The sequence below is a fragment of the Prionailurus viverrinus genome, chromosome D3 (assembly GCF_022837055.1).
Source record: "Prionailurus viverrinus isolate Anna chromosome D3, UM_Priviv_1.0, whole genome shotgun sequence".
NCBI lineage: Eukaryota > Metazoa > Chordata > Mammalia > Carnivora > Felidae > Prionailurus > Prionailurus viverrinus.
In genome coordinates this window covers 33301971-33313303 of record NC_062572.1, presented here as the reverse complement: position 1 = coordinate 33313303, position 11333 = coordinate 33301971, and the positions used below count along the sequence as shown (strand labels likewise).

General features: G+C 35.5%; 1 protein-coding gene across 5 annotated transcripts in view; it reads right to left on the bottom strand.

The window, feature by feature from the left end:
- Positions 1-1662: 1662 nt before the first annotated feature.
- The window catches only part of PTPN2 (protein tyrosine phosphatase non-receptor type 2), an 85859-nt gene continuing 76188 nt past the window's right edge, over positions 1663-11333 (bottom strand). For 2 of the 5 annotated variants that reach the window (XM_047827612.1, XM_047827611.1), the window contains exons 9-10: positions 9792-9893; positions 1663-2032 (exon numbers count right to left, since the gene is read on the bottom strand). In XM_047827612.1, coding sequence (XP_047683568.1) covers positions 2011-2032; positions 9792-9893 — 124 coding nt within the window. In that variant the 3' untranslated portion in view covers positions 1663-2010. Of the gene's footprint in view, positions 2033-8902; positions 8996-9019; positions 9894-11333 lie in introns of those variants that run through there. The other 3 variants (XM_047827609.1, XM_047827608.1, XM_047827610.1) reach the window with 3 other exon arrangements.

Sequence of the window (11333 nt, the reverse complement as noted above, 5' to 3'; positions counted from 1 at the left end):
TTATAAACAGATTTTCCTGTGGGGGTTAGCACTCCTAATCCATGTTGTTCAAGGGTGAACTGTATATATACAATGGAATACTATTCAGCCTTATAAAGGGAAATTCTGCAGTATGCAAAAACATGGATAAACCTTGAGAGCATTATGCTAAGTAAAACAAGCTAGTCACAGAAAACCAAATACTGCATGATTCCACTACATAAAGTACCTAAAATAGTCTAATTCATAGTATCAAAGAGTGGAATGGTGATTGCCAGTGGTGGGGGTTGGGGGCCAGGAGGAAGTGGGAATTATATTCAACAAGTATAAAACTTCAGTTAAGCAAAATGAAAAAGCTCTAGAGATCTATCAAACATTGTAACTACAGTCAACATAATTTACACTTAGAAATTTGTTAAGAGGGTAGATCTCATGTTAAGTGTTCTTACCACAATAAAACAAGAGTCAGGCAGAAAGACAGGTAAAGAAAGCAGAGAGGTCTCATTGAGTCTAAGGAGAAAGTTTCAAAGAAGGAGTTCTTAATGTTGCTGTCAAGAAGTCATAAGGTAAGAATTGAAGAGTTAACTATATTTGGCTACAATACGAGCTAAGATGACTTTTCTGGGGCATTTCTGTAGTGATACCAGACAAAGTCAGACACTCTTGGGGTAAAGAGTATACGGGTAATGAGGAAATAGAAGTAGTTAGTTGAGTGTGGATGACCTTCAAGAACTTCGCTGACACAAAAGATGGATTATCCTGGGTGGCTCAGCCGGCTAAGCATCCGACTCCTCGATGTCAGTGCAGAGCCTGCTTGGGATTCTCTCTCTCCCTCTCATCCCCTCCCCAGCTCGCACACAGACGTGTGTGCTCTCTCTCAAAATAAGTATTTTTTTAAAAAGGAGGATTATCCTCCTGCACTACTTTATGGTATAATGAATTTTTCATGCATTCTTTATGAAAGATTTACTAGGGATCAAGAATTTGCTTACTCCCAAAATAAACCAGAAACACTGGAAAGCAAGGCAAAATGAACATAAGGAGAGTCATTACATTTTTAAAAGATGAAACAGATGTATTCAATAAACAGTATTATAAAAATTTCACAGTTGGCAAAACAAAACCAATTATGAGTTTGTTATACTGTTAAGGTGATACTCACATGACACACAGGCTTGTGTGTGTCTAGACAAGAAGAATATCACCAGTAACCTGACAACTGACTGCATACACAGCCCAAACACATTGCTTGGTTGGGAAATTCGATGGTAAAGAAGCCAAAAGTTTCTCACTCAAGAGGGAACCCTTGGTCTTTTTATAACAGGAAGTGTTTGAGGAACACACAACATCCAACACAAGAGTAACACTATGATTTTAAAAACTGCATTGAGTTGCTACACTTACTAAAAAATAATTTAATACCATAATCCATATTAATATTTTTTCCAAGTAACAAAAGGAGTATTATAACTTTTCTTCTGTGCTTTCATCTAACCTATTCTGACAGGAAGACTACTTGAGAGGTAACTAAAGAAAATTTTTAAAAGCAAGTGACCAACATTTTGAACCGATTTCAATTTAAACATCGATTATGAGTTATAAAAAAGTGAGAGTAAACTCTTAAGGAAACATTCATTATCTAAAGCAGTGCTGTCCTAAGATAAGGCACACAAACCAACATAGTCTATTTAATAAAAATATTTAATGCTGCCAAAAAGTATAAAAATACAGTAGGAATGGCAGTACAATACAAAGTAGTCTTTCCTAATTTATTTCTTTTACATCTTTCTACATTTCATACACACATTAAAAAAACTTAACAATACATCAAATTAGAGGGTTCTGCAAAGTCTTCTGCTGGTGGTGCTCTTCTTTCCCTGGATGTAAAGTTTACTCTGTAAACAGACAAATGTGAGGCAATCTACAGGTTTATCAAGCCTCACTTTAGTTTCCGGAGTGGGCTTCAGGTCTTGCTTTGCACATCAATGGTTCAAAATTTATAGCTGCAGAATATTCTCAAGTCATGAATATTTAGGTGTCTGTCAATCTTGGCCTAAAACATAAAATAAGAAGTCATCTATTCAATTCAGATTTACCAAACACACAGACATACATAGACACACACAAACATAAAAGGACTAACAACGAACTAAAAAAGCAACTAAAAAACATTCCAACGTATCACATTCAACCACACTAAGTGCTTCACTGTTATCTTGGTAAATCTGCTTATGTGCTCGATTTTCAAACAGAATTGGTGGTGTGAGGGAGACTCATGTTAAAGCACCGTAACTCATACGGCTTTATCAAGAATTACTAACTATGAATTTCTCAGGTCATCCTGCATTACTCAAGAAATGACCTCCATGTGAAATACTGACAGACAGACGGGTTTAAAAAAAATGTACCCACAACAGTTTAGCAAGATTATATGGTATGTGCTAGACTTACCAATACTTTGGAATTCAATGCAAAAGTCTAATCCAATTTGGACCTCCACTGTATCATACTGCTAAAAATATTATGAACGTAAGGTCTGAACATAAAGTTGGCTTATATCTTTAAGTCACGGACTGTTAGCAGCATGCTTTTTTGTCCTGAAGGATAACACTAATGATTATAGCAATACAGAACCGAAGTGACATCATTTAGATTACTACCAATATAAAAGAAAACACAGACATAAAATAATTGACATATTGTATTTTAATGTCAAAAAGTAAAGATTAATGAGAGTTTAAACAAGCAACAGACAGATGAAATAACTATTTTAAGGGCAGTTTTTGATGGTATTTCACAATATTTGCAAGTAACTGAACTCTGGAGGTAAATGTTATTTCCATTTGTCTCCTGACTTCCTTTGCTATGACACACACAAAAAAACCCCAAATCTAAATAAATACTTATTATTGTCTCCATATGTATAAATAGGAATATAAACCATACCCACACATTCTCCCATAACGTTTAGTCAAAAACTTTCAAATACTACAAACTGGGCTTTTTCCTAATGACCGACTCTTCCTACTGAAGAATAACAATACCAAGCACCTGGTCTTCTGAATACCCCATTTCTCTTGATTGTCCAGCACAGAGAAATGTCAAGTCACCAAGAAACATTCTCATTAGTTGTCTCTGAGTTCACAAAACCTACTACGGATGCTTACTGCTGGGTTCTGCTGAGCCCTCAACCAAAGCAGGCATAGTAAGGAAAAGTGCTTCTTACTGACTCTGATTGCTGTAAAAAACATATTTATTTCCCATGCATTGAGAAAATCTGCCCATCAAAACAAAGCAATTTAATCCACTCAATCAAAGTGAATCAAATAATGGTTTGCTTTAGAGAATATTCTGGTGTTGTTCAGTGGCAGTTCAACCTGTTTTCACAAAAATTTTTAGAGGGAAAAACTTCGATTTGTTTCACTTAAAAAACAAGAGGGTTACTTTGTTTTTTAACAAGTGGTTGTCTAATTTTTTCCACTTAAGTATTTGAATATTCCATAAAAAACAAAGTCATAATAGAAGCAGAGTGAGGTATGGAGCTACTGGAATTTCACAGACAGGAGTCTGAATTTCAGCTGTCATGTACTAGCTGTGCAACTGTGGGCAAGTTACTTATTCTCCTCTGACTTTTGTTATCTTAAAATAGGGTAATGTATGTAGAAGAGGTGTTAGGCAGGTTAAATTTAGATTATGCAGTTAAGCTGACTGGCAGAACTGCAGGTGTCCAATAACACATTGCCGTCTTCCCCAGCAGTGTTAAAGATTCACTTACCAATGGCAAACTATTACTTGTAACGACTAAAAGAATTTGACAGCATTTTTAAAAATTCATTTTTTTCTTTGTAAATATTATTCTGGGGGATAGAAAAAGTCAGATGGAATCATTGGCAGTGTTAACTATTTTAAAAGAATGTATTTGTTTGCAGGACTGAGAAGACGGGCTTTATTTTAGGAAAAAATATGTTCACTTGAATCACTTTTTGCTGATTTAACAAGTCAAAGGAAAAATGGGTTCAAACAAATCAAGTGGAATTAGCCGTGCATACTGCAAGCTTTCTGTGGAGAAAGCACCTGTGCACACTGCCCACTGTCATTCTGGAACAGGGCCAGATTTACAGACTGAGCATGATCTTCCCAAGCTGGCTTCATACCTGAAGTAATAGAAAGTCAAGCTGCATCCGAAGTATTTTTTGCCACCAGATATTCACACTATTTTTTACTGAAAAGAATCACAAAACCTTTTATAAAGGTGAGCAAAGAAAGCATTGCCTTATAGAGAAAACAAACATATCTAGTCTCCCTTTCCTGAATTCACCAAACTCAAAATAACTTCGGTTTTTTTTTATAGTAGTAATTTGAAATACTGACACCATCACAACTACAAAAATCTATGTCAAATTAGAGCAACAATAAAGAATTGATGCTTTTCTTTAAAAAATGGTCTCTATAAAGAAAAAACCTTCCATGCAATTCTTATATACTATAAATACTGTGTATTTAATATATACTATATATAATATGCTATGTATATAATAGGTACTATATATATATGTACTACATATATATATACATATACACACACATATATTAATACTACCTAATGAAAAACCACAGTACTAAAGTAGACTCTGTACTATCTCCACTATATCCTGTAATTCCTATATTCCGCTCTACATTATGAAACCAAAATAGAAGGAGTTCAAAAGATTGAACTTTGCAGTCTCCCAGTGGACTACCCAGAGATAGTCAGAGCTCTTCAAAATTTTTCACTGTCAGGTTGTTACTGATAAAGACGAAGCCTTTCATACCAAGTAAAAGCTTCTCATCTGAGTCACTGCTTAAACTTGGCAATGCCCTGTGATGGAATAAATGACAGTGAGGAAAACATTTTCCCCAAAGAAGTTTCCAAAATTTAATGGCTATTTCTCTGAAGAATGTTGAGGAAAAGCACTTGTGCAGAATTGCTGTTGCTGGAGCAATCTGAATGTGGTAAATATTGAGAAAATGCTTGCTGATGAGGGAAAAATGAGATGGCTAAACTCATAACCATTTTCCTAGAAGTTTGTTCTTTAGAACACTACCCATGGAAGTGAGTGGCTTAAAATTCCCAAATTAAAAGCTTAAATTCTCAGGTCTGGAGGGACAATGAAATGGCCATCTCATGGCGAGGACATGGAAGTAGCTGAAAGCATGCAGTATCTGGACTGGGGAGGCCCAGGCAGAGCAGGCACTGTGCAGCTCACACAACCCGAGTCTCTTCCCACTGAAGCAAGTCAGCACTTATGCATCACAGACCTGATGGAACAAGAGAGAGCTGAAGTTCTAACATATTCACTCTTGTAGGAACTATGGATGACGTCATCCTGAAATAGTGCTTTGAAGATAAGTATTAAAAAAATGGAATCAAATCTAAACAAATGAACTAGGGAAAGAGATGAAAGAAACAGGTCAACTCCAGAATAAATCATTCAAGAAATGACCAAGACCCACATATTAAGTCAGTAGAACTTAGTTTGGTTATGTGGAAGAATATTACCTTCAAAATATTATTTGTAAGATTTTGTGCCCCTATCCTCTAAATAGTCAAGGCCAAATGAAAGGTTTCTTAAAATAAGAGAGACTTTATTATTAGCTATTGATGTAGAAAGGAGAACACAGAACAGACACTTCTGCACTTAGTTTCAGACCAGATCACTGCACCAAGGTCTGACCTCAGCTCCCCCCCACCATTGGGGTGCAACAGATTTCGGACATCCAAGCCCTTAATCCTTATTCCCCACTCCCCTGCCAAACCCACATGGACTGCTGGACAAAAAAAACCAAATAGATGTTTACAGAAGGTGTGATTCCTCAACTCCTGCCTGAACATAGGAAGAAGTAGATGACATACATAATGGCATTAGGCTTATAAGAGACTATATTAAAAAAAACCTCTGTTAGGTTTTGTGTCTGAAAGTAAAAACCAAGGCAGACCAAATTTTAAAATCTGTACAATAACCAGGCAGGCACCCTGGGGATGTAGGTACTTGCTGAAATAGAATATACAAAGGTTAATGACAGTATTTCTAATATAATCAGGTTCTGGCCTGTGTCTATTTACATAGAGTCTAGTCAGATATTTTTCTAAGAGGGAAAGGACTTGTAGGAGGTAAGTCTTTCTTTGAGAATGATCGATTCTAATCTACAGAGCCTTTTCAATGACTGCAGCATAAAAGAACATAGCAATGTTAAGTCTCAGGTTGATTATGGCTTAATAACAACACCTACTTCAAAAGTGTATTGTAAGGATTTAATAGGATAATCTATAAAAGTGCATATTAGCACAGTGCCTGGTACATAGTAAATGATCAATAAATGGTAGCAGTTTATTGGTATCAATCAATAAATGGTACCAATACTTTGAACTGCCACTGAAAACAAAGGACTTGATATAAAAAGTGGAGGCTGCTCCATTCCATAAACTACTTTTTAAACCAATATGTATTTTTTGATTCATACCATCAATTCTTGTGTATTTAAAATGAAAGGGACAAAAGCACAAATGTACATAAAATTAACTTAAGAGTTATAATTACTTCTCGTAACATACCTGTTAAGCAGAGATATTAAAAAAAACCAAAAAAAAAATCAATGCTTTTTTACTTCCTCTTTTTTGTTCATTCCTTTTGGTAGAAATATATCAATGCAGAGTCAGCATTAATTTGAAGATAGAAGAGGAAAAGGACAGAGCACATATATAAAATATATCCTAAACATGAAGAATGGTCTTTATATTGATCTAAAGTTCTCTATACACTTTCACATGTTACTTTTTTTTTAATCCTCTAAGGATTCAGGAAAAGGTATTATTTTTATTTCATATACAGATAAACTAAAAATGGAGAACTGTTTTTACATGTTATATATAAGCAAGCATAGATAAAAATTGCTAATAGGCCAGCATAAAATACTTAGCTACACTTGAAAACAAATACGTGACCAGTTGATATAGCCAGAGAAGACAGCATTAAATCAAAGACAGCTGTCAGTTTATCGGCAGGGACAGATATGAACACAAATGCACTATATATTAATGTAGATATCCTTTCTTAAAAATGATAAAGCCTCTGGCTTTTTAAAAAACCTTTTTTTCGTCCTTAACCTATTCTAAAAATAATACTACCTCATTAAAGTCAAACTACACAACTGACTTTTAAAATCTGTTATAATTAGAAAATATTGGGGCGCCTGGGTGGCTCAGTCGGTTGAACGTCCGACTTCGCTCAGGTCACGATCTCATGGTCCGTGAGTTCGAGCCCCGCATCAGGCTCTGTGCTGACAGCTCAGAGCCTGGAGCCTGCTTCAGATTCTGTGTCCCCCTCTCTCTCTGGCCCTCCCCCCATTCATGCTCTGTCTCTGTCTCAAAAATAAATAAATGTTAAAAAATATTTAAAAAAAAAAAAAAAAAAAGAAAATATTAGGACACACAAATTTTGTAAAATGTAAAACCTACCGCGGATTGCTAACTTTGTCGTCTGGCTGTTACCCGAGAAGGCAGGAGCCCGGTCTGTGTCCTTCCCTCTGACTAGCACACCGCTTGCAATAAAGGGGCCAGGATGATGACCCTGGGCACCACAGCACATGTATTTTTAATAATTAGTACATGGAACCCACCAAAAATATTATTACTGGTAAAAACTTAACACACTATCCTTCAGGATCTGCTTGAGAGGAAAGATGACTAACCCCTGCAGAAGTTTATCAACAAATGTTCACTACACTGAACATGATTGTTAAGATATATGACAAAAAACACCACTCAGAAGGAAAGAAAGCAGACAAAAAGCAAAGCTAAAATCCAGAATCCAGGGAAGCACATTTACCCTGCAAAGGGGCATCATTATCAGCATTTGTTTTTTGTAAGAAGTTTTTACCTTTTTGTTTCAGGCAAGGCTACTTTCAATTGGACACTCAGTATGATCTACCCGTATTTTACTTGCAGAGTAATATACTGCATTTTAGCAAATATAAACCAAGGCAAATTAGAAAGGTTTTAAACCAATAATGACGGGTCCCAGTACCTGAACACAGGTTTAATGCAGACAGACATAAAAAAAAAAAAAAAAGTCCCTCTTACCTCCTCTCCATTTAAAGGTTACAGGGCACAGTAATACTGAATTAGGACACAGGCACAAGTTACGTAAATCTTATTTAATATGTAGTACCACCTACATCCTGCTTTCAGACTTTCAGCATAATTTAACACATTCAAGAAGGCTACTCAAATCAATTCAAAATACCTATCTATACCAATGGTTTTCAAACTGTTTTTAAGATTTTAACTGTCCCCTTAAAATAATTAAACCTCATGCAGCGATCTTATGTAGTATATAAAATAGATAAAGCAGAGATGCTCTGGTTGAAAGTAAAGGCTGGTAGCTTGGAGTCCTTCCAACCACCTCGGGGCGACCCTTCAAAAATCCAATAAGCGTAGTTCGAAAAACAGTGAAATAATGTGATTTTATTATATCAGTAATTAAATTTATAACAACTATTTAAAGTTTAAGCTAAACAAGTTAAACACTGAATGGAATGTTGGGATATGAAGAAGGCTAGCACTCAAATGAGCAGTTAAATTCACCAGACAATATGCTTTAAAAATACCCATTAAGAAGTTAAAGGGACAAGGTCAGGTTTGTACATCATCATACTATTTATTGAAGTAGAAAGAACTTGAAAAAATTTTACTTCAAAACTTCAGTATAGTAAACTGAAACTGTGGATAATAAAATGCTGCTCCTTATTTTTATTTCCTAAAGCATGGTTTACCCCAACTATAAATTAGGGTCATTACATTGAAATGTTCATGAAAAATAAACAGTATCCATCATGGGCTTTACAGAAACCAATTTCTTTACAAAGTCTTGAGACCAAATGTTACCTGACTATGCCAGTAAGGAGAATTTTCCTTCAAAGATATTTTTAGGGAAAATTTTTGTTTCTTTGTTTGTTTTTCTTTTTAAATTTGGGAAAACTGTAAAACATAAAAGAAATGCAAATATATAGTAAAAAGTGCTTATTTAAAGTTAGTTCTAACTGCTCATATCAAACTTCTCTTTAGGAAAATGTATCCAGTACAATTGAATCAACATACAATTTATTTTTTTTATGGTAACAGATTTTGCATATTGAGCTTTTAAAAAGTACATTTAACTACAAAAGTAAGATTAAATACTTATAAAATATATTTACCCTGAAATGATTAAGAATATAAAATGTTGATGCCCATGTCAACAGTACATTATACATTACACGCATTATTTAAAGGTCATTTTCTTTCCAGTAATAATGTAGATAAAACCACAATATTTATTGCTTGTTATCAGGTGCAGGTTAAAATCCAGATAGCCTCCAAAAACAAATCTTTGTTTTGAGGATTTCTCAATCTGGTCAGGTGAAATATTACACTGAACATGTACGAATACAGTTGCAAAATGTACCAGTTTTCAACAAGCATTCAAGTCTTTATTTCAGATAGCTGTTTACAGTTTGGGGACAGTGTCCTGAGATGTTGGGCTGGGGACTGAATATATCACTTGTCTGGTTGGTGTCTATTCTACCGCACCATTTCTGGGGTGTGAGGAGTTTGCTAACAGACAAACCCTTGTGACTAACGCAACACTGTCAGCTATTAGTGCGGGAGCTTGCGGGACAGAACTGTTATTTATAGGACATTCTGCTGAAACAACAGTGTCCAGCCAACAAAAGCGCCCACCAAAATGACTGACACAAACCCCATCTTAGTGAGAATAGGTTGCCAATATAACCACCTTTTCCTTTTTCGTTCAGTCTCATTTAGCCTCTGTTTCATCTGCTGCACCTTCTGAGCCGTGTTAGCTTTTCTGTCCTCTCGAATACGTTTCCGTAGAACGCTAGAATACATAAAAACAAATGAAAGGAAGTGCATGGTAAGACTTAGTTACTCTAATGCAGAGGACCTAAACCCAAATACCCACCTCCCAAGACCCACATTTTTAAACTCGTTAAAACACTAGAATGAAAAAGGGGAGGATTTTCAATATTCTAAGTGGTCCAGAGATGTACTCTAATAATTCAACAATTTCTGGTACAATTTTCTATTAATAAATACTTTTGGCAGGACCTGAAAATAAGTATGGTGCTTTCTTTTGTTGAAATGTGAGCTGGAGGCTGTCAGCTTGTTTTCTTCCTAAGCAGCTGGAAGAGGTGAAGGATAAGAGTCTCTGGCATCTAAGCCACTTTTGTCTTTACGTGATTTTCCACAAAGGCCACTCATAAAAGCTATCTGCTTCATACTTCCATGAAGATGCTACCATGGGATGCCTACCTATCTGTTTGTGAGAATACGTTGTTTATTTCACTTATTTCACACTTATTTCTAGCATCCATCTTCCTATTCAATACAGAATGTCTGTTCCAATGGAAGCTCTCTGACTCCCAAGACACACAGTCTTAGGGCACTATAAAGAAGAATGGCTAATGGCAACATGTACATTACTATCTTGCCTTTAAAAAAATTTCACAAACTCCATCTCCTCTTTTCACTTATTTCCTATAATACAGCAAAAACCTAACCAGTTTCCTTGCCTCTGAATTAAACATTATTGCCACAGTAAGTGTTCTTAAGTCCAGCTCTCTAGTTGTGTAGCTTGATTACAAATTTTGAATGCCTTGTCAGTCTACTACATTAAGAGCCAACTTCCCCCGCCTCCCCCCCCCCCCCAGCTGAAATGTTTAACCTGAATCTAATAATGAGAAACAATCAGAGGAATCAAGATTGTGGGGTGTTCTAGAAGGCAACTGGTACAGCAGCTGCAAAGGTGTCAAGGTCAGGCAAGGGGAAAAAAAGTGGTGGTGAAAAGTTCCAGATTAATGGAGACTAAAGACTAACATCAATCAAATACAATCCATGATCCCTGATTAAATCTTGAATTATTTCTTTAAATAGCTACAGAGACTGGGATCATGAAAATATTCCAAAATTAGATTATAGTGATGGCTTCACAACTCTATAAATGTACTAAATCCACTGAACTTATGCTCAATAAAATTATTTTTTTTAAAAAGCTATAAGGTGGATCTTTTAGACAACTAGAGAAATTTGAATATACACTATATATTAGATTATTTTAACAATGTTCTTTTCAATTCTGTTCTTCCATTTCTCCCTCCACTCGACCCCTAGAATCCCTCTATTCTTACCTTACAGCATTTAATTTACAGTAAATAAGTCATGTTGCTAATTTGGGATCTTGTTTTACTCCCTAAATATGTTGGCAACTTGAGGCTCTATTTTGCTTATCTCTGTGTGCCCTTTGAATTTTAATGTCTTC